The sequence below is a fragment of the Rutidosis leptorrhynchoides genome, chromosome 6, assembly GCF_046630445.1.
Source record: "Rutidosis leptorrhynchoides isolate AG116_Rl617_1_P2 chromosome 6, CSIRO_AGI_Rlap_v1, whole genome shotgun sequence".
Classification (NCBI taxonomy): domain Eukaryota; kingdom Viridiplantae; phylum Streptophyta; class Magnoliopsida; order Asterales; family Asteraceae; genus Rutidosis; species Rutidosis leptorrhynchoides.
Window position 1 is genome coordinate 440,362,183 of NC_092338.1, and position 25,848 is coordinate 440,388,030.

At 29.9% G+C, this 25,848-nt stretch overlaps 1 protein-coding gene across 1 annotated transcript; it reads left to right on the plus strand.

Moving 5' to 3' along the window:
* The first annotated feature begins 10,365 nt into the window (after nucleotides 1-10,365).
* LOC139855319 (ubiquitin-like domain-containing protein) lies at nucleotides 10,366-11,112 on the plus strand. The gene has a single exon (XM_071844547.1). It carries the CDS (start codon nucleotides 10,366-10,368, stop codon nucleotides 11,110-11,112), a length of 747 nt encoding a protein of 248 aa, XP_071700648.1.
* The last annotated feature ends 14,736 nt before the right edge of the window (nucleotides 11,113-25,848 follow it).

Genomic DNA, 25,848 nt, shown 5'->3' on the forward strand with positions numbered 1-25,848 from the left:
AAATTTTGAGTAATCTAGGGTTTGTGTTCTTGAGCAAATTTGGGGCTTTTTGATATAAACAGGTTATGGCCGATTTTTGTCATGAATTGTTGCTAAATTGAGTAGTGTAACATGTCTAGGTAGTTAAATGATCCAAACTTTGGGCCTAAACATGATTTTGAGAATTAAAGTGGACTTTTTCAAGTCTAAAATTCATGAACTTGATTTTTGAAAGATAATGCCATTTGAGACTTGTTTGATTGTTAGTAATGATTATTTTGACATGTTATTTGAGTTGAATGCTTATGAACTTGGCGAAAATTTTCGTATATGCTTATTTGAAAAAGTGTAGATTTGATGAAAATATGAAAATGAGCTTAAGTTTGATATAAATTGATAATGTCATTGTAATTATTTTGATTGATGATTTTGCTGACACTAATGCATATTTGGATGCACAAAAATTGTGTTTGATGTGTTTTGCAGAATGAAAGGGGTGAATCTTCATCCCAAGCCCGCAATGCTCCTGCTGAGAATTTGGAACAACATGAGGTGGATAACTACTACAAGCAGGATGTACCTCATCCAGTCATGACCTTTTCCGATATGCATTTGGAAGAGTTGCACCCGAACCTGAGATTTGACAGACTTTGGATAGATTATCCAAAATATCAAAGGGGTTTGCATACTCTTCATTCTAAGGTTGTTGAGGTACCAAGGGTCATAGAATGGGGACCCTTAGAAGCTGTAGAATTGGCCGGGCTAATTAGGGAATTACTTGTACAGAGGTATGGTAATTCTTCTTTTAATGACTGGATATGTTTATTCACCATACGTAGACCTGTATATAAAGTATGGTGTGAAGAATTGTTATGTAGTATAGAGTTGAATGATTGGGTAGCTAGTTTAACCGATCGTTCTTTTATTAGATTTTTGTTAGGCGGTTCGATGCGCCACATGTCTTTACTGGACATGGCTCAGGCTTTACGTATATATACGCCTGAGGAGTTAGCGTCTGCCGATTGTAGAGGATTGATACTAAACGGTAGAAAGATAGATGAAAATTTTGATACACACGGTGTGTGGAGTCAAATGACAAGCCATCACCGTTTCAAAGGGGGAAATTACTCTTATTTGGATATAGATAGAGCCGAATTAAGAGTGATACATAGGTTTTTAGCTAATTCGATTACACAAAGGGGTAAAAACAAAGAAAAGGTAAATGAACAAGATTTGTTTTACCATATGTGTATTCGAGACCCACAAAGCGCTGTAAGTATACCATATTGTGTGGGTTATTATTTATCAGCTATGGTTCGGGGGATACGACCACATAGCATAATAGGAGGTGGTATTTTTATTACTTTGATTGGTGAATATCTCGGTGTGGATATAAGTCGGGGGGGATTATTACTAGAAGAGCCGGAACCCCGCGATACTATAGGTTTAAATGTATACCATGGTGCGAAAGTTTTGAAGAGGCGGAATAACGCCGCAGTACGATACCATGGTAGACATCCACAGGTGGAGAGAAACCAGCAGCAAGGTAATGTAGGAGGGGGGAATGAGATGCAAGAAATGCATAGGTTTATAGCTTCTCAGGAATACGAAAATGCTAGACAGAGAGCATTTGAAGATTGGCAAGTTCATCAGAACCAGATCATAGCTCATTGCCAACATATAGGTAGAAACTATATTCCTACACCGAAACCCATCTTCCCTCCTTGGTCTATAGAGATGCAGCCACCATATCCTACGTATGACCCTGCCGAAGCATTCTATAGCACTTATGGTTATGCCTGGAACCCCTATTGGTACCAATATCATCCTTAGTTTACTTATTATTTTTTTTTATTTTGTAATTTGTAATTATTGATACATTTAATACTTTTGTTAATATTGTAATCATTTTTATAATTATCTAACTTTTATTCTTAGATTTTAATAATTTTTTGAATGTGGGGTAATATACCAAACTTCAAAAATATGTATATATGTTTGCAGTTTATCTTATGTACACAACAGGGTAAAACAACGCATTTTCAAAGACTGGCATTAAGTTCAGCAAAAGCAACTAATTTTGACGACAAGATGCAAAATATATGTGAAATAACAACAAGACGGAATGAACAAATGATGTGCACCATTTATCATTCAGCAAACAAACGCCAATATATTTGGAAACTTTGGTAAAATTTAATCATTTTCACACTAATCACCCTCAATAATTTAAATTGTTACTGATTTCTTGCAAATGAGGGCATTGCAAGATCTTAAGTGTGGGAAGGGGTTAAATTCTTTCGGATTTTAAAATTTTTTACGTTATACACTTGGTTACCATTAAAAATACTAGTAAAGCAGTAGTTGTATTAGAATCTAGTGCTCTCTGATAAAAAAGAACAGCCCTAGTCTTATATACTGACTACCCAATTCTAGTAAAATTTTTCAAAATTTTCAATTAAATGAATTCAAAATCATGTTTATACATATTTATGAACTATAAAACTAGGTTTTAACACCGAAATTATTGTTACCTCGGAAAGGACATAAATTAAGAAACAAACTAAAATGTTAAAATTCATTTAAAATGGAATAGAGGACGATAAAAAGAAAAATAAAAAGCCAAGTGTGGGAAAATTTACCAAGTTATCTTAAACATATGTCACATATATCTATAACAAATAACTGAAAATACTTTTGCTTTGGACTAAACTAAACTGTTTTACCCAATGAAAGAAAAGAAAAGATGGATCTACACGATGAATCAATTCCATCATTAAAAGGAAGTAAAGTCTTCCGAAAAAGACACGCGCTTCTTGATTTAGGTCATGAAGTTGTCGTCCAGACCAGCTGTAGGTTGACGAAAAATCTAGAAAAGTCATCACTAAAATCAGCAGGAAATCCACGGACCTCAGCATTAAACAGGGTCGCCAAGTGGTCAGATTTATCCTAACCATGAGAAGGATTTATCTCGTACAATGGGGGGGGGCACCATGCAAATTAGCTGGATAAGACTAATGAATCAGATCCCCAGAAAGGATAATCTCCTTAAAGATTAAAAATCAGCTTTTAAGACTGATATTACTTAAAGATTGAGAATTACAAACTCATGGAATTCGATGATATCTAAACTCGAGCTTAAACGAGAAAATATTTTGATCAAAATTACAAACCGATTTGTTTTCTGAAAACCCTATTTTCAATGCGTTCATTACCATTGAACGTAAAATCCTAGGAATTCACCTGGAATTCATTAGGTCACCTGAACTAAATCGGGTGTCAACCGTAAGAACGGTGGTTGCATAGTGGTCAAAGACAGGACCTTGTGCCATACCGAAAAATTATAAGGGTGAGCTTTACTATTGCTCCTACCAAGGATAGTAATTGCGTCCGACACGTTATAGACCATAATCAAAAACATGTCACGGGACATTGCCTTAACAGTTGCTTGTTCAACGCTTTCCTTTACAACCGGACGGTAGTTTGCCGAAAGGTAATATACGGAACAAGTAAACTGGACGTGTTGCTTTCCAAATACAAGGTTAGCAAGTGGGTGACACAAAACAGCAAGTTTTGAGCTAAAATTTTCAATTCTGAACCCCACCAAACCCACAAAAATATTTTGCAAACACCGGTAAAGGGTTATCCCGGAAAACTTATCTAGGGTAAAAACTAGATTTAATTTTCAAAAGATCAAATGTTTTCATAAAGATCCAATTTTCTTAATGGATCTAAATTTTTATAGTCATGTGGGACTGTAAACCATATCGTTACTACCATTGTTTATACCGCCGTATAGAAATCACTGATGTACAAAGAGTGAAGAATAAAGAAGTGATTCTAGTATTTCAAGACAATATTGCTTGAGGACAAGCAACGCTCAAGTGTGGGAATATTTGATAATGCTAAAAACGAACATATATTTCATAGCATTATTCCTCAAGAAAGACAAGCTTTTAGTTGCAATTGTTCTATTTACAAGTGATATTCGTTTAAATAATAAAAGGTGAAGACAAAAGACAGATTCGACGAATTGAAGACGCAAACGACCAAAAAGCTCAAAAGTACAAAAGACAATCAAAGAGGTTCCAATTATTGATAAGAAACGTCTCGAAATTACAAGAGTACAAGATTCAAAACGCAAAATACAAAATATAAAATTGTACGCAAGGACGTTCGAAAATCCGGAACCGGGACCAGAGTCAACTCTCAACGCTCGACGCAACGGACTAAAAATTACAAGTCTACTATGCACAAGAATATAATATAATATATAAATAATTATATTAATTATTTATATTTTATATTTATATATAAAATCCGTCGGCAAGAAAGACTCCAAAAGATGTGAGCTGTAATTTCTATCTCCGCGACTCGCGGAGTGTGAAGGCCAAAAGGGCCGCGAGTCGCGGAGCCCTAAATTTGAAAACTGCCTATAAAGCCAACCGAATTCTGATCAAAAACCATCATCTTTTTCTTCCTCATTCATACGTAAAATTTATATTTATATTTATAATTTATATTTTAATTTTAATTATAATTCTAATAATAAGGGTATGTTAGCGAATATTGTAAAGGTGTAAGTCGAAATTCTGTCCGTGTAACGCTACGCTATTTTTAAATCATTGTAAGTTATGTTCAACCTTTTTATATTGATGTCTCGTAGCTAAGTTATTATTATGCTTATTTAAAACGAAGTAATCATGATGTTGGGCTAATTACTAAAATTGGGTAATTGGGCTTTGTACCATAATTGGGGTTTGGACAAAAGAACGACACTTGTGGAAATTAGACTATGGGCTATTAATGGGCTTTATATTTGTTTAACTAAATGAAAGTTTGTTAATGTTAATATAAAGATTTACAATTGGGCGTCCCTATAAATTACCATATACACTCAATCGGACACGATGGGCGGGGTATTTATATGTACGAATAATCGTTCATTTAACCGGACACGGGAATGGATTAATAGCCACTAGAATAATTAAAACAGGGGTGAAATTACATTCAAGGGTAATTGGTGTAATTGCTAACAAAGTAGTAAAACCTTGGTTTACACGCAGTCGATAACCTGGTGTATTCATTAAACAAAGTATTAAAACCTTGTTACAATTCGAATCCCCAATTAGTTGGAATATTTAACTTCGGGTATAATAATAATTTGACGAGGACACTCGCACTTTATATTTATGACTGATGGACTGTTATGGACAAAAACCAGACGGACATATTAAATAATCCAGGACAAAGGACAATTAACCCATGGGCATAAAACTAAAATCAACACGTCAAACATCATGATTACGGAAGTTTAAATAAGCATAATTCTTTTATTTCATATTTAATTTCCTTTATTTTATATTTAATTGCACTTCTAATTATCGCACTTTTATTTATTGTTATTTAATCGCACTTTTAATTATCGTACTTTTTAATTATCGCAATTTTATTTTATCGCACTTTTATTATTCGCAATTTCATTATCGTTATTTACTTTACGCTTTAAATTAAGTCTTTTATTTATTTAATATTTTACATTAGGTTTTAACTGCGACTAAAGTCTTAAAATCGACAAACCGGTCATTAAACGGTAAAAACCCCCCTTTATAATAATAATATTACTTATATATATATTTGTATTTTTATAAAAGTAAACTAATATAGCGTTGAGCTTTGTTTAAAGATTTCCCTGTGGAACGAACCGGACTTACTAAAAACTACACTACTGTACGATTAGGTACACTGCCTATAAGTGTTGTAGCAAGGTTTAAGTATATCCATTCTATAAATAAATAAATATCTTGTGTAAAATTGTATCATATTTAATAGTTTTTCCTAGTAAAATATAATCTATTTTGTATACCCCTCGCTTTGACATCAACAGTCCCTGCAAAGGGCCTGCCAAACAGCTTGCCAAATAGCCTGCCAGCCGTTTGCAGGCAAAATCCAAGTCTATTTAAAGGGCTTTCTCCATCCATTTCAACAAACACTCAATTTGTAATTCATTTTATGTTTTCAAGCTTTTAGTTAGTTTTTAGTAGTAGTTAGCTTAGCTTTTATTTTTCGGAGGATATCCCGGAGAGTCCCTGCGATCTCGGCCAGATTTCTTCGGCCTTTTCAGGTTTTTATTCGAAACGCTTGTCTTTTGTATTAAACATATGTTCTTACTTTTTATGTTTAATAATACATTCCGATATTACCATGATAGCTTAATTAATCTGTATGTTGCCATGATAGAAGTTTAGGTTAGCGTAATTATGTTAATTTAGTATGATTACTGTCGTAATACTGAACTAGGAAGTCTGATAGATTTGTATGCTAGCATCTTAAGGATTGACCAACCTAGGTTGTGATCAGGACTTGTCCGCCTATATAAAATTAGCTACTTCATAGGATTAAGACCCCTGGTTATACTGTATCTGAAGATTCTATTAACTCGGTATGACCGGAGTTCTCGAGAGGCATTTAATGCGCTTTTAGGACACGGAACTTAGGAATTGAGACATGAATGACCTAGTATGCCTATTGACTGTTCCGAAGAGACTTCTTAGGAGCTGTTAAGATCTAGTTAGTGCCTTCACTGTGTGACCCAAGCCTATTGCATGTTCTTGTTTGATTGTTGCCTTAGGACTTAGTCATATCAACTGTTTAGGTATTCATTAGGTTTCTATCTGCTTTACTTTTAGTATATTAACTGTAATGCTGTATAATGCTTGAACTGATATGATCTCATTAGTATGATGGAATGGTTGTTAGTTTTCTTTTAAGGTTTTGCCAACTTAAACCGACGGACTCCTTCTGTTTGTGATCAGTGTTCAATCAACACGACACGTTGTTATTCAGTTAACTAAACTGATAACGAGGGTTAGGATTAGAGCTCAACTCACTAATAAACCTAGTACTTTACTAAGGATAACCTCCGAGGTATAACTACCTTTCAATTATACAACCAAGTGACATACTTCTCACTGCTTAAAGAGAACTCCTAGGGTTCAGAGACAAGTAGGTCTGTGTAATTGGCTCATCCAACCAGATCTACATCATTCCAAGCATAGTCTTAACATAAGCATAATTACCTTTCCCTAACCCAACACTGATATCTTGGTTAACATTTCCCTGATCTGCATACTCCGGATATCCTTCCACTTATTTACTTTTCCGCACTTAGAACTTTTAGCTTAAAACAACTAATATCATTTATCTAGGTAATTTAAATAAAAGACAATTATCCACTTGATCTTAAATTCGTTAATCCATTAAAAACACGACACTAGGTTAACTTACATCTTCTACACCTTAGAAAGTAAAAGTAAATTTAGGCCCCCGCATAATATAAATAAACAAAACCACTGTGTGCTACCCTGATCAACTGAATCTGACGTCCTGCGGCCTAACGACACGGCACGAACAAAACCGTCCGTTTCAACCATATCGTAAGTAGCATATCAAATGCATTTCAATCAGTGTCATTGTGTTGGTGGGTGCTATTGGGTCCTAGGAATAGATCATAAACTTGATTAATCATTTCAAAGGAAGAATTCGATTATTAATAACAATATTTGAACAATGAAAAGTGAAGAATAATAAGATTGAACAAACTCTATTCATATACTTTTACTTATATACTGTAAAAATACACAATAAGAATTAATAAGTTCATTTGCAGGGACTTAACAATGAGAACATCTTTAGATTAACATAGAATGAATAATTCTTAGCTTGATCCCTTCCTTCCGGATTCGCTTGATTTCATCAAATACATTGATCTTCTTTTCAAGGATATGATCACATAGCAAGTTTGAATATATTTTATATGTGCAACAATAATCTTTATAATTATCAGAAGTCTTGTTGAGAATTAAACATGAAAAATCCACCGTAAGTTTGGTCGATGTTGTTCCACTGTACCCTGAAGTATGAAAAATACCATACTTCAACACTTGGTCAAATTTTCACTCACCATATTATGGTTCTACTTCTCAGATTTATTAGTCAGGGTTGATCATTGTTTTGTCTTAACAAATGTACATTTGCTCTTCAAGCAAGCTACACAATGAGTCCGACAAAGGATCATCGCCTTTGCTCGTAAAATTGTACAATCAACTGCAATGCAAGAAAAGTGCGAAGTTCTTTTTTTCAAGGTAAAGAAAATATGACCTTGTAGTTTACAAATCTCGTGCCGCATCCATGTACTCTATCTTCGACATGAGAATCACTGAAGTTACATGGGATCTCTATCACTAACGGTCGTTAAATAAATTTGTTAAAAATCAGTCATTTGCAAGTTTTGCAACACTTACACAAGTGAGGATGTAATTCTCTTTTATACCCTTTTGATCCACTTTTTGTACACCCAGTCACCCACCCACTTTGTCATGTATCCTTTAACCTCCCCATCCTTTTTTTTTACCTGTTAGCACCCTGCAAATCATAAACGATTATAAATTCCTAAAAACAAAATCAAATCTAAAACAATAATCCAAGCATTGATTACAACGCTCTTTGTACAGTTGCTCTTTGGGATGATTTACAACACAAATCAAACATACGAGTTCGGATTTCAATAGATTGCTAGTAACGCTGGCAGAACCCAAGTTTTATGGATTCAATCGGTTCGGATTCAATCGATTCGGATTCAATCGATTTTGATTAAATCAAAATAAGAAGATTTTGTCGCTATTAATATGAAGTCCAAGAGGTAATCTACTAATTTATACAGATGTGGATTTGATAACAATGGCTTATTTTCTTTATGAAGTCAAAGAAGATCCCGGTCATCACTAGGGATTTGGATTTGATAACAATGATTTATTTGGCTTATTAAGAATGGTAATGGTGATTTACTGATTTACACCGATGGAATTTTTACTTGCCAAAAAAATAAGTTTAGGTTTATAATTTTCTTCACCCAGTCAAAATATAAAGATTTGATTTGTATTTATGAATTTTGATTTTGATATTATAAATTGTGTGATGTGAATTACATTTGCATATCTGAATTTCAATTTTAATTTGACGACGGAGGGGGAGAAAAAGAAGAAAGGGGGGAGAAGATGAGGAAGAAGGGGGTAGAAAAATAACGGAAAACACCCCTCACGTGGATTGCACATGTAATGACTTAACGAAATTATATAACGATCGTTAGTTTCAGGAACCACTACGTAACTTTTGTCAATTACGATGACCCTCACGTTATTAAAAGAATATATAGGGACGCAACATGAATTTTGGTAAACCTCGGGACCTCTCAACACCAAATCCGAAGATGTCCATTTTTATGGCACGCTGAAGGATGAGATTGAATTTTAAAATAGACCAAATAATCATATCCATTTAGTGATTTTAGTGTCATCTAACAATCATTTTAGGTAATTGAAATTTACTAGAAAAGCAAGAGTATCTAGTTATACTTGGTAACGGGTTCGTAGAGTGCGGAGTGCACGCCCGTAAGAGTTGACTAGACATTGTCGCAATATGGCGGGAGTTAAGGGGGCCGCGCCCCCTTTCGGGGTCCAAGGGGCAGAGCCCCTGGCTGGTGAATAACAGTTATTCCCGCCAATTTGAAAGGGTTGTATCCTTTCAATATTAACTGCCAACAAAATATACAATTCGTTTTTGGCATTTTGCTTTTCATATAACACATACAGAATTCACAAAACGTTCTTACTAATACTATAATTCGAATTGTTCTTGCCTGCAATCGAATTGATTTCTTGTCTTATCCCAATTAACATTTCGTGATACCCGAGGCTTGCAGGGTCGAAATAGTTAATTCGAAAAGTGATTCACGATTTAAGAAACAATCAAGGATTATCAATTTCATACCCATTTACTAACAATCCACTACAGTGCCTTATTGACCCATTTGAGTCCCCGTAAATCTTCCACAAGTAATATATTCCTTGACCTTTCGACCTTCAAACTCACTAACTTGAGTTTAACCTGATACTTAACTGCAATTCCAAGATTTTACAGAATAAATAATAAATTAATGCGGAGTACATAATATCAAGATTGCTTTTGGTCTTATAGTTTGGGCTTTTGTGAATGTGTCACTTCGAATCATATATAAGTACTAATTAAAACATTTATTCTTTATTTACGCGCTTATACTGTTCTGCCATAATTGTGTGAGCGCGGTGAGTAATTTGGGACGGAGAGAGATTGAATTGAACCCAATGAAAATAGCATGAAATCATGATCCACACATGAAATTGGTGTTTTGAAATTACATAGAGATGACCATTTTCATTCTTTTATCATGAGCGTAGGTTCTAAATAATGCTTATAACAAACTTTGAACACTTCAAAAACAATTTTCATCCTCATTCAACCACACACACATAGAAAACTGTCTTGTTACTATAACAGAATTACCAAAATATGAAGATCCACATATTAACACGGGCATACGTATTAACAATCGAAGTTGCTATGCAAGAAACCATCCTAGAAATCAAGCGAAAAGTTGAAAATTGTCTCGGTATCCCCATTTCTTCACAAACTCTTAGCGTATGCGATTGGGAACTACTTGATGGGCTTGATTTGGATGATTATCCAATAGTGACCGAAGGTACAAAAATTGATCTAACAATCAATCACATCCCATCTCTAGAATATCGTACACAAATCCAAATTACCGTTAAATTTTCATCACGAAAGCACAATATAGAAGTAGATAAAACAGAAACAGTAGGAAGTCTAAAGGAAAAGATCCACATTATCGATGGGACGCCTATTAAGCAAATGAGGCTTTTCTTTTCAGGAGTGGAAATGGATGAGGATTTTCGTAATCTGAGTGATTATGGTGTTAGTGATTTTTCAGAAATCGTCGTGTTTTTGAGGAGCATGAGTCGGTCTGTGGCTGAGCCTCCGTCGCGTAAACTAGGATTTGTGGTGCAAACTTCATCGGCTTTACTTGATTCGACATGTTTCCCATTGGAGATGAAGGACTCGAGCACGGTGCAAGAATTAAGAGAGTCACTTTTGTCTAGGAAATTGCTACCGATGGACGACTACATACTTATTCACAAACAAAGGATCATGCGAGAAAATTGTAGCCTTAGATGGCATGGGGTGGAAAATGGAGATTATCTCTACATTTTTAAAGGGACAGTTAGTCGCGGGTAGTTTTTGTCTTTCAAACTACATGTATACTTTTGGATACTAGAAATTTTGATATCAAAGAGTTCCCATTTTGATTATTGCTTACTAACCCTTACTTAGCAAAAAATATATTTGTCATCTGTTAAGATGATTGAAGTTTTACTAAACTCAACATAATACACTTAGCGTATAGTCTTCACCTTGACTTTTTTGTGCCGTTGGTCCCTCCATTATACACCAAATAGTGAACAACATCCCTTTCATTTTTTTCTTCTGCTTACAGCATTCTTCCATTATCCCATTTAAACATACCGAGTCCCTCCGTCAACAATCCGTTAAATAAGTCCGTTAAATCTTGACATGTACAATACATGTGAGGGTATTTTAGTCATTTTCCCCTCCTCTCTTTTACTTCACAAATTTATCATCCTCACCATCAAACCCTAATTTTGTTATTCCCTATTTTATTTTATTCTGTCAGAAACCCATTTATAAACATATCGAATTAACATGAAATTATATGTTCAATGGATTCCTTATCATGGAGAGACCTGTTTCAATCACTTAAACTCACAAATTAAACAATATCATATTATCAACATGAAGAATAGTAGCAGATCGTGTAAGTTGAAACAACTCATAAATCAATTTATAAATGTTTTTAATTGATTTAACCAACTAAGAACTTGCTCTATGATCAAAAGTAAAAATGCTCGAAACTTGAATTAAGAATCTTAAACAACTTGAATCATCAAGAACTGTAGTGTAAGTTTTGTTATAAACACAAACAAATTTAAATCAAAAACTCAATCCATATTTCGAATTAAACTAAACTTATAACATGAAAGTGATTCTAAATCAGGTTATCAACAATCGAAAATAAGAATTTGGATCCAAAACAATAAAAAAAAAATCCTAATTCGATTGATAGAAATCAGTTTGACTTTTCGATTTTCAACTTTGACTCACAAATTAAATATCAAGAGAAGGAATTACAACCTCAAAATTTGCAGAAACGTTCACGAAATCATTGCTAATACATATGCATTTTCACTTTTCGCTGAGTCATTTCGAATCGTTCCGAGCACTAAGGTTGTTCGTCTTTTCGGCTATCAATGAACGTGATCTGAAAATCGTTGAATCTGAAACTGCTATTTGATTTGATGAATAATGAAGGTTCGATTTATAATAAGGAACAAGGATCTTGTCTCAGTTTGTTGTTTAATCTTCAATATGATGAATGCCTAAATCGGTTTAGGTTAGTAGTTAAGATGATAAAGATGAACGATGAATATGAGTTGAATCTGGACTTGATGATATTATAATCTGACGATCAATTCAGATCATAGAAATGAATCTCTTGTTTGTTTTGTTGTTTAGATAAAGAGATGATAAGATGAAGATGGTTTGTCACGATGATGATTATGATTTTTGATCTGGTGTTATAAAAGTTTTGATGAATTGGGAATGAAGAAAAATTAGGGTTTTTAATTTTGGGAAAAACAAGTTTAGCAAGTGCAAGTTTCAAATTCAGATAATAAGTGTAAAAGTCCATTTTACCCTCACGTTTCAGGCACGTGATGGGACTTAACGTCCAAAGTTAACTTTTGGTTGACGGAGGGACACTGTGTCATGACCCGGAAAATTTCGACTTATTTTGAACCAAATCTATATATGATTTAATAATTCTGAGACGATAAGCTAAGTCTGTTAAACTGAGCCTCAAAAATTTTGAACTGTTTATATGGATTCAATTACCCTTCGACTGTTTCCGACGATTCACGAACAATTGTTGTAAATATATATGTATATATATATATACATATTATATATTACATAGTTAATAAATTGTAATATTAATATATTTAATTACAAGTTAAATTATAGTGGTTATAGCAATATCATTAATACTTTCATTATTTTTATTAATACTAATATTAATATTAATATTAATATCAGTATTAGTTATATTAAAATTTTCAATAGATAATATATATATATATGAAATTTAATACATTTAATTTGTTATCTTTACTAATATTATTATTATTACTTTCATTATTATTATTAAAATAAATATTAAATATTAATATCAGTGTTATTATTGTTACTATATAATACAATTTATTATTATTATCATTAATAATATTATAATCATCATATTTATATTTATAATTATTATTATTATCATTATTATTACTTTTATTATTATTAATAATATTATCAAATTATTATTATTAATATATTTATTAATCAGTTATTAATATATTTATTAATATATTTAATAATAATATCAATTAAAAATAAATTAAAAGTCAAAAAATATGTACGAATCTATTTTTTTTATATTTTTTTTTGTTTTTTCACTCTGGATTGAATCATCCTGTCAACTAATCTTGTTATAAAACAATTCACTCGACACAATGTTATGGAAAAACCGTTCGAATCTTTCATCCTCATTTTACATCATCAATTATAAATCACTGCATTCTGTAGAATTAAATCAAAAAGTCAAAAACAACCGTCGGTCCCCTGTTATCGACTTCAAAGTTACAAAAGCACAAGTTCTAATGAATTAGAAAAATCTGGAAATGCAATTATGTTAGGAATCCTCCAGTGAATATTTTTGCAAAGGTTCAGCTCCCAATTCCTAAAATCGAGTACGAATTTCTGAGTCAAATTTTTTAAATTTAAAAGTCAAACAATTGTTCTTGAACGAATTCGAGGTTTCTGTTATGATTTAAGTTAAATTAACGATTCCTAAAGTTTCTAGGAGTGATTCGAAACATAATTCGTGTAGTAATCGTGATCTAAAACGTTCGAAAATTCGAATTTGATGTTTGAGTTCATATTGGTGTTCTTGCGTCTGTTGCTGCTGCTTTGATTTTCTTTTCTGTTAATTCAGTCAACCACAATTAATCGTTGCTGTTTTGTTTATAAATCCTAAACCAAATCAATGTCTTGTTGTAATGATTCTTAAATACTCTGGTCAATCGAATTAATTTGAAGAAGAAGGAGAGACAGAAATATTAGTTAAATAAAGTTAAGTTGGGAATAAAATCAGAAAAGCAGAAATAGAGGAATGGTTAGGGTGTTGTCAGGTTAACAAGAGGTTACGGGTTCAAGCCTGGTCTGTGCCATTTTTTTATTTTAGGAAAAGCTTTAAAGGTAGTTACAATTACTGCTATTATTATTATTATTATTATTATTATTATTATTATTATTATTATTATTATTATTATTATTATTATTATTATTATTATTATTATTATCATCATCATCATCATTATTATTATTATTATTATTATTACAATTATGATTATTATGATTATTATTATTATTATTATTATTATTATTATTATTATTATTATTATTATTATTATGATTATTAATATCATAAACATAATTTATTCTATTATCATTATTATTATTAGTATTATCATTTAAAAATTATTAGTATTATCATTACTAATATTATTATTATTAGTATTATTATTATTATTATTGTTATTATTATTAAAATGATTTTTGAACATGTTAATAACATTTATATTATGAAATTAATAATAACAGTTGATGTGGTAAAATTTTGGAAAATAGTTATGAATTTGAGTTATAGGAACTGTGGTTATAAGTTTAGAAATTAAACACAAAGTTTAACATAAATCTGATTATTATTATTATTAACATTGTTATTATTATCATTATATTATTAAAATAAATTATCATTTTTTATTAAAACTATCATTTTTATTAAAATTAACATTATTTACTATTCTTATTATAATTATCAGTATTGTCATTATTAATATTATCATTATAATAAAATATAACTTTTATTTACTATTACTAATATTTTTTTTACCAAATAAATATTATGTATATAAAAATATACTTATAAGTAATATTACATAAAAGTATGTATTAATCACATTAACAATTTTTATATAAATATTCATATATAACAAGTTAGGTATTTTTAATATAATACTAATTAAATATATATATTAACATAACTATATAAATATTAATCATTTTAAATGTATACACAAATTAAATATATAAGATATATAATTTAAGATATAATATATAAATTTGTTCGATTACGAGTATATGTGTTAATATATATACTTGATATAGGTTCGTGAATCTGAGGTCAACTCTGCACTTGTTCAGTGCCGTCATACGCATAATTACTACGAAATATCGTATCGTGAGTTTTCATAGCTCCCTTTTTAATTGCTTTTGCAATATATTTTTTTGAACTGAGAATATATGCGCTACTTTTATAACTGCTTTACATTTAGACACAAGTACTCAAACTTATATGCTATGTCATGCTATGATTCATGCTAAATCCCTACCGTAATATCATCAATTGCTGGAATTTTGGCAAGCTTAATTATTGTGAATAGCGCTATTGAGAGTAACATCTCTGTCCATTTGACAGTTGGTCTTTGGATACATAATAATGATTCAACGACACGAATAACAAAGTGTCACGGGGTAACTTTTGTTTAGTCGCGATATTACAAACTGCAGCAATACTTTTAGATTGATATATTTGGTATCAATCAACTTTAAACTAAATCTTGTGGTCTATTACTATTACTGAAATCATTGTTTATGATAAACCTATGAACTCACCAACCTTTTGGTTGACACTTTTTAGCATGTTTATTCTCAGGTACTTATATATTATGCTTCCGCTGTAGAACTTTGATGTACTTAGAAGTCAAGCCATGCACTGGGACCAGAGTTAACGTCTGCGTCAATGTCGATTTTGACGGGGTGTTACAGTTGGTATCAGAGCGGTGGTTGTAGGGAACTAGGCAGTCTTAGTGTGGATAACCCAGATTAATTGGGTGCATTAAAGTCTAGTCTACAGCCTGACCTATAGCTTTAAAATATTATTACTTGCATTATACATATTGAAATGCCCCGTTCATATCGATTATAAATGATTCACAATAGTTGATTACATCGCGAGGTATGTGACCTCTATATGATACATTTTTACAAACATTGCATTCGTTTTTAAAAGACAAACTTTCATTTTATCGAAAGTTGATAGGCATGCATACTCTTTCATAATATATCCAAATCATAAATGACTTAATGATAATCTTGTTGAACTCGACGACTTGAATGCAACGTCTTTTGAAATACGTCATGAATAACTTCAAGTAATATCTTTAAAATGAGCAAATGCACAGCGGAAATTTCTATCAAACCTGAGAATAAACATGCTTTCAAGTGTCAACCAAAAGGTTGGTGAGTTCATTAGTTTATCGTAAACAATCATTTCCATTAATTTAATAGACCACAAGATTTTCATTTCATTTCTCATAAATATCATGCATTTGCATAAAAATCATTCATATGGATTGAACACCTGGTAACCGATCTTAACAGGATGCATATAGAATATCCCCATCATTTTGGGACTCTCATCGGACATGATAAATCGAAGTACTAAAGCATCCGTAATTCGGATGAGGCTTGTTGGGCCAAATAGATCTATCTTTAGGATTCGCGTCAATTGGTGGCAATTATCATAAACACCAATTCTTAGGCTACCAAGCTAAAAAGGGGCATATTCGGTTCGATAATCCAACCATAGAATGCAGTTTCGATTACTTGTGTCTATTTCGTAAAACATTTATAAAAGAAGCGCATGTATTCTCAGTTCCAAAAATATATATTGCAAAGGCATTTAAAAAGGGAGCAAATGAAACTCACAATACTGTATTTTGTAGTAAAATACATATGACGGCATTGAACAAGTGTAGGGTTGGCCTCAGATTGACGAACCTATATCATTTATATATATATATATATATATATATATATATATATATATATATATATATATATATATTAACACATATAATCGTAACTGAACAAATTTATTTATTATATCTTTAATTTATATATTATGTATGTTTAATTTGTGTATATATTCATAATGGTTAATATTTATATAGTTAGATTAATATATCCATATTTATATACATAATTGTTTAATGTTATATTTAAAAATTGATAGTTTGTTATTTGTATGTATTTATATAAATAATATTAATAGGTTTGATATATATAATTATGTGAAATTTTAATAAAATTACAATATATGTAATAAGTATATTTTATGTACAACATATTTATTTATTTTGAAATGATAGTTTTGATAATAATAATGATTTACTAATAATAATAATAATAATAACTTTATTAATAAAAGTACTAATAATGATATTGTTAATACTGATACTTATAATAATAATATAAATCTTATTATTAATGATACTATTAATAACCATATTACTTAATAATAATACCTATTTTGATAATAATATTAGTAATAACAATAATAATAATAATAATAATAATAATAATAATAATAATAATAATAATAATAATAATAATAATAATAATAATAATAATAATAATAATAATAATAATAATAATAATAATAATAATAATAATCATCATCATCATCATTGTAACTAGGGTTATGATAATAATGATAATAAATGGTAACTAATACTTATATTAGTAATAATAATAGTAATAACTAATATTCATAATACTTAATAATAATAATACTAGTAATAATAATAATTCTAATGCTAATAATAATACTAATAACAAGAATACTTATATAAGAATAATAATAACAATAATAACAATGATAAAATTAAATGATAAATAATAATAATAATAGTTTTGATATAGAAAACTACCTTCCAAGGCTTTTCAAAAAAAAAATTTATGCCGCGAACCAGACTCGAACCCGCGACGTCCCGCTAACCCGATAACATCCTTAACCATACTTCCAATTCTGTTTTTCTGTTTTTAGTTATCATCTAATTATCTTTATTATTATCATCATCTTAATATCAATCTAAACTTGATCATCATACACTAATCATATAACCATTCGATCCTAGTTTCAATCACATCATGATCATTACGCTTTATCATCATCGAATTCGAGTCGTCATCGACTTCATTATTATCACCACATCACGACATCATCTATACCTTATATCATTATCGTTAATGTAATTCACTGTTAACCATCATTAATATCTATAAACCTATCTATAAACCGTAACCCTCATTCCTTATTCTCATCTTTTCGGATCAACAACAAAAATCGTGGCCCAGATCATAATATGGCAGCCCAATCGGCCCAACATCAAAATGTCCATATTGCAAAATTCACTTACAATATTTCTGGCCCAACAGACAACTTAATATAGATCTTGACCCAATACCTAAACTAAAAGTAATTCGACCCAGTCTTAAGTCGATCCAACATCAATATCTTAAGCCCAATTATCTGGGTTTCGGCCCAAGCAACCTCACGGCCAAAAAAAATTAAGTAATTGTTTGCTGGCTCGTTTCCTATTAAAGATGATTGATTAACATGGAGTTCCAACAAAATCCTATTTAATTATTATTACTCCAACTTTATATGTCCCACGTACTTGTTTCTTAACTAGCTTGTTCTCCACTTATATTAATCCAAATGAATAGAAAAATAAAAAATAAAATACCATCGAAAGATTTAAGTGTGTGTTTGCAATCGTGGCCTGCCACGTTTTCTTTACTCTCTTTTTCTTTTTAAACATCATCTTCGCTTAAACATTGATAGAAACACACAGTAGCTGTTTCATGTAGCATCATCTATCGTTGTTGTAACAGTGAACCAGAAAAAAAATATCGATTAACAGGTTGATCATTTGGGACTATAAAAAAATTTGGTGTGTTCTTGAATGTCATGTCCGTCACCCAGAATCGAGAACAAAAGGTAGGTTACAATGGAGCTTGGTTGGTGATTTACGGTGGTGAGAGGCCATGAAGGTTGCAGTTGTATGGTGATGGACATCGGTGGTAATATGGTGGGTTTGTTATGGGTTAAAACTAGAAATAAAAAGGGACGAGCAGTAGCGATTAGATACATGAATATCATTAGTGAACACTTTCGATTTGTAACATGGATAAGGAGATGAGTAATGGTTTTGATTAAAAAGGTGGCTCGTTAGGAGTTCATGAAGGTGGTAGTGTTTATCGAATGGTTGTAGGAGATAGATAATAGTGATGAATGATTTGGGTTAGTCATGATGCATGTATGTATATGGGTTTAGTTCGAATGAAATGGTGATGGGTTCTCATGGGGTTTCGATGATGAAGGGGTTGGTGATCAAACGTATACAAGGTGATGGTTGAATATAGTGATGAGAGTGATGGTAACCGTTGGTGGTGATAGGTGGTCACGAAGAAGGAGAATGGTTCGGTGGTCATGGTGGGAGAGGGTGATGACTGCAGGGTTGTTGTTGCGGGTGGTTCACAATGACTCGGGTGTGAAGTGGTTGAAGGTTGTGCTGTTACACGAAGGAGTTGTATATGTATATGTAATACTCTGTAATCTTTAATTGTAAAGAAAGAAAACAAGAACGCACAGTAACAATTAATATTATATAATTTATCAATAATTAAACGTGTGCTCCTGAATTGAAAACAGTAAGCCATCGTTCAGTTTGTTTCTTTCTACCGACAGTTTCCACGGACTATTATTTCGTACCCCTTTGATAAATTAGTGATGATTAAAAGTCTTCGAAAAATTCTTAAATTATTACAATAATTATATTTATCTATTTTTTGTCATTATGGTATAAAATTCGATCCTTAATTTGTTAAATAAAAATTACATCAACTGTCCCTCCCAATTCTGGGTAAAATATAAAAAGTGTTAAAACTTAACAAATAGTTCCTAAATACATTTCTAATAAGCCTAAAATTTATAGAACTTATTTTCGTATCACCGTTTATTTTAAAATTACATAAGTTTGAATTTAATTTGCTTAATATCAATCGAAACATCAAACGAGTATTACAATCATTTAATATTTATTTTTAATATACTTATTTATATATAGAGATATTTTTTTAAATAATAATTATTATAATATCCTATTCTTATTTTAATAATTTTTTTTATAACAACAACATATAATACTACAAATTATATTTCTAATTATTATTTATATATACATACACACATATCTGTTTACAATTAATTGTTCATGAATCGTCGAGAGCAGTCGAAGGTCAATTGAATATATGAAACAGTTCAAACTTTTTGAGACTTCAACATTACAGACTTTGCTTATCGTGTCGAAATCAATTAAAGATCGAGTTTAAATTTGGTCAGAAATTTACGGGTCATCACACATATACATATCTCTTATTCTGTGACTCCGCGAGGAACTCCCATTGTGATTCACAATATTCTATAACTCACGCGCATTATCTTTATAAGACCACCTTGGTTAAGGGAACCAAGGGATGTCACTCATGATTTCTGAAATTCTTGACATTCCTATGTCATCTATCATGGTTTTGTGTATTACGTATGTATTACATGAAATGTTATCCATGATTTTTGAAATTTCTATGTTTGTTACTACATATACTCAAACGTATATAACCTCCCTGTTATATTACGTACCTATGTGCCCTTATACCTTTGTTTCATGACCCGTCCTAATCCATCTGGACGAATACATTACATTTGGTTACATCGCGAGGTACTTGACCTCTATATGATACATTTTATAAACATTGCATTCATTTTTAAAAGACAAACTTTCTTTACATCGAAAGTTGATGGCATGCATACCATTTCATAACATATCCAACTATAATTGACTTAATAATAATCTTGATGAACTCGACGACTCGAATGCAACGTCTTTTGAAATATGTCATGAATGACTCCATGTAATATCTCTAAAATGAGAAAATGCACAGCGGAAGATTTCTTTCATACCTGAGAATAAACATGCTTTCAAGTGTCAACCAAAAGGTTGGTGAGTTCATTAGTTTATCATAAATAATCATTTCCATTATTTTAATAGATCACAAGATTTTCATTTTCATTTCTCATAAATATACATCTCATATCAGGCATTTCGCAAACTGCATAGAGATAAAAATCATTCATATGGTGAACGCTTGATAATCGAACTAACATGATGCATATAGAATATCCTCATCATTCCGGGACTCTCATCGGACATGATAATCGAAGTACTAAAGCATTCGTAACCCGAATGGGACGTGTCAAGGTCCATAGATCTATCTTTAGGATTCGCGTCAATTAGGGGCCATTTCCCTAATTCTTAGGCTACCAAGCTAAAAAGGGGCATATTCGATTTCGATAATCCAACCATAGAATATAGTTTCGATTACTTGTGTCTATTTCGTAAAACATTTATAAAAGCAGCGCATGTATTCTCAGTCCCAAAAATATATATTGCAAAAGCATTTAAAAAGGGAGTAATGAAACTCACGATACTGTATTTTGTAGTAAAAATACATATGATGATACTGAACAATGCAGGGTTGGCCTCGGATTCACGAACCTATATTATTCATTTATATATTAAAACATATAATCGTAACTGAACTAATTTATTTATTATATCCTTAATTTATATCTTATGTATATTTAATTTGTGTATATATTCAAAATGGTTAATATTTATATAGTTATATTAATATATTTATATACATACTTGTTTAATATTATATTTAAAAATCGATAGTTTGCTATTTGTAAGTATTTATATAAATAATCTTAGTAGGTTTGATATATATAGTTATGTGAAATTTTAATATAAGTATAGTATATATAATAAGCATATTTTATGTACACAATGTTTATCTGCTTAAAATTGATAGTGTTGATATTAATGATTTACTAATAATAATAATAACTTTATTAAAAATGATAATATTAATAATAATAATATTGATATTATTAATAATAATACTAATAGTTACAAAAGTGTTACTAATACTAATATTAATAATGATAACTTATATTATTTTCATAATAATGATAATAATAATAATCCTAATCATCATGATAATAATAATAATAATACAACTGTTAGTGATGATAATAATAATATTCATACTTGTATTTATAATCATAATAAATGAAATTTTTATCATAATACTTATATTAGCGGTAATAATAGTATTAATAATTATAATACTTGTAGTAATAACATTAATTAATAATGATAATCATAATTCTAAAAATAATAATAATACTAAAAATAATAATAATTATATGAATAATACATATACTAATACTAATGATAATAATAATAATAATATTCCTAATACTTAATAATAACAATAATACTAATACTTAATAATAATAACAATAATAATTTTAACAACAATAATAATACTAATAATAATAATAATAACAATAATAAAAATGATATTAATAATAATAATAATAATAATAATAATAATAATAATAATAATAATAATAATAATAATTTTGGTAGTAAATTATACCTTTCAAAGCTTTTTTTAAAAAAATTGCCCGAAACCGGGCTCGAACCCGTGACCACTCGCTCACACACAAGGCCATATGACCATCTGCACCATCCAGCTTTTCTGTTTTAACATCCCTCCCAAACTATTTAACCCGATTACAAAATCTCCTTCATCTTCATCGTTTAATTCAACAGAATCCAACACCCAATTAACTTAGTGAATTAATAAATTGATTTTAGGAATTAACAACTACTTAGAAACAATTTAATGTATTTTAAATTGTATAAACAGAAGAAAAAAAAAGTGCTGTACAGCTAAAAAAATTATCGAAGAACACTTGAAATTAAATTTTGAAATATCGATCGTTTTGGATGATGATTACAACATGAAAAAGGTTTGAGATCCTGTTTAGAAACTGTTGTAAACATTAATTGAACATAAATCATAACACAAACTTCGAATTTGTTCAAGAACAGATTCTTTGACTTTTTAAAATATCATCTTTGACTCGAAAATTGAGGCTCGATAGATAAAATTGAACCTTGATAATTTTCAGATTGTTTAAACAAGTGTTTTCTAATATAATTGCATTTACACATTTTGACAATTGTTTTGTTTTCACAGTTTTTGAAAAATGGAACCAAAACAGAGAAGAGAGCTGTGTTCTTCAATATACATTTTTGATTTTTGTTGTTTTTCCTCAATTTGTGTTTGCAAAGTAACATATAGATGTTAATAGACTTAATTACAGCTAATATGATTCAATCAATGTTTGTTTACTGGTTTGATTGGTATGACCCGAATAATCTTATCAGAATAAAATAATCGATCTTAACAGCTTTTGTCTGTTAATAAGACTAATGGGAAAAATTCGTACCAAGTTGTAGATATAAAATGATTTACAAAACAGTTTGATAAGGATGGTGAACTAAATACATGAGTTTCTGTATATTTAAGTATATAATCATAATTGTATGTATATACGTATTTAGCTGTACGTATGTATATGTGTATCAGTATTTGTACAGGTATAGATATCTGGTTATAAGCTGTATTTATAAATTTATTAATAATAATAATATTAATACTAATAATAATTACCTAAATAATAATAAGATTTATAATATTGATAATAATATTAATAATAATAAAAATATATTAATAATAATAATAAATATAATAGTATTAGTAAAATTAATAATTTAATAAGTTTAATAGTAATAAAACATGATAACAATAATATTTTTAATAACACTATTAATAACACAACTTATAATAATATTAGTTTTGTTAATGATAATAATAATAATATCAATAATATAACACTTATACATATCAAATTTCATTTTATATAATAATACTAATAATACAAATATTAATATTAATATGATCATTAATAATAATACAAAAGGTAATAATCATAATATTAATATAACATCTATACTTTAACTTATAATTACATATAATATATTAATCTTATATTTCACTAATTACATATTTGGATAATTATATGCATTACAATGTACATTTAATAGTAATTATACATAGTAATATAGATTTATATAATTTTATTTTAAATTGCACCTAATTATTTCGTATTTTATTTTATATAATTAATTCAAATATTTAAATTTTACTTTATAATTTTTAATTATCATATATACCTATATCTATATATATATATATATATATACCTATATCTATATATATATATATATATATATATATATATATATATATATATATATATATATATATATATATATGTACATGTGTACTTAACTATATTTGTTTACAAATAAATTGTTCGTGAATCGTCGGGAATAGTCGAAGGGTAAATGAATACATGAACACTGAAATGTCCCGTTCATATTGATTATAAATGTTCTATATTAATTGATTTCGTTGCGAGGTTTTGACCTCTATATGAGACGTTTTTCAAAGACTGCATTCATTTTTAAAACAACCATAACCTTTATTTTATCAATAAAGGTTTTAAAAACATTACGTAGATTATCAAATAATGATAATCTAAAATATACTGTTTACACACGACCATTACATAATGGTTTACAATAGAAATATATTACATCGACATATGTTTCTTGAATGCAGTTTTTACACAATATCATACAAACATGGACTCCAAATCTTGTCCTTATTTTAGTATGCAACAGCGGAAGCTCTTAGTATTCACCTGAGAATAAACATGCTTTAAACGTCAAAAAAAATGTTGGTGAGTTATAGTTTTAACCTATATATATAAAATCGTAACAATAGACCACAAGATTTCATATTTCAATACACATCCCATACATAGAGATAAAAATCATTCATATGGTGAACACTTGGTAACCGACATTAACAAGATGCATATATAAGAATATCCCCATCATTCAGGGACACCCTTCGGATATGATATAAATTTCGAAGTACTAAAGCATCCGGTACTTTGGATGGGGTTTGTTAGGCCCAATAGATCTATCTTTAGGATTCACGTCAATTAGGGTGTCTGTTCCCTAATTCTTAGATTACCAGACTTAATAAAAAGGGGCATATTCGATTTCGATAATTCAACCATAGAATGTAGTTTCACGTACTTGTGTCTATTTTGTAAATCATTTATAAAACCTGCATGTAATCTCATCCCAAAAATATTAGAATTTAAAAGTGGGACTATAACTCACTTTCACTGATATTTCCTTCTTCGGAAATAAGACTTAGCCACGGATCGATTCACGAACCTATACAAATATGTACATATATATCAAAGTATGTTCAAAATATAATTACAACCATTTTTATTATGTTTTAAATATTTGAGTGTATTAAGTCAGCTGTCCTCGTTTGTAACCTACAACTAGTTGTCCACAGTTAGATGTACAGAAATAAATCGATATATAATATCTTGAATCAATCCACGACCCAGTGTATACACATCTTAGGCTAGATCACAACTCAAAGTATATATATTTTTGGAATCAACCTCAACCCTGTATAGCTAACTCCAACATTACTGCATATAGAGTGTCTATGGTTGTTCCAAATAATATATATACATGGGTCAATATGATATGTCAAAACATTTGCATACGTGTCTATGGTATCCCAAGATTACATAATATATTAGAATACATGTATAATACAATATAAGTTAGCTAGGATATGATTTGTATAGATTTGTTAAACATTTCCCGTAGCTAAAAAGATCAAAAATATCCAATCTTGTTTTACCCATAACTTCTTCATTTTAAATCCGTTTTGAGTGAATCAAATTGCTATGGTTTCATATTGAACTATAATTTAAGAATCGAAATAGAAAAAGTATAGGTTTATTGTCAGAAATTTAAGTTACATGTCAATTACTAAAGAGGTAGTCATTTCCGTCGA

What these genes read in the sequence shown, in the direction of transcription:
- LOC139855319 (XM_071844547.1), top strand. Translation starts at nt 10,366, where the DNA reads ATGAAGATCCACATATTAACACGGGCATACGTATTAACAATCGAAGTT.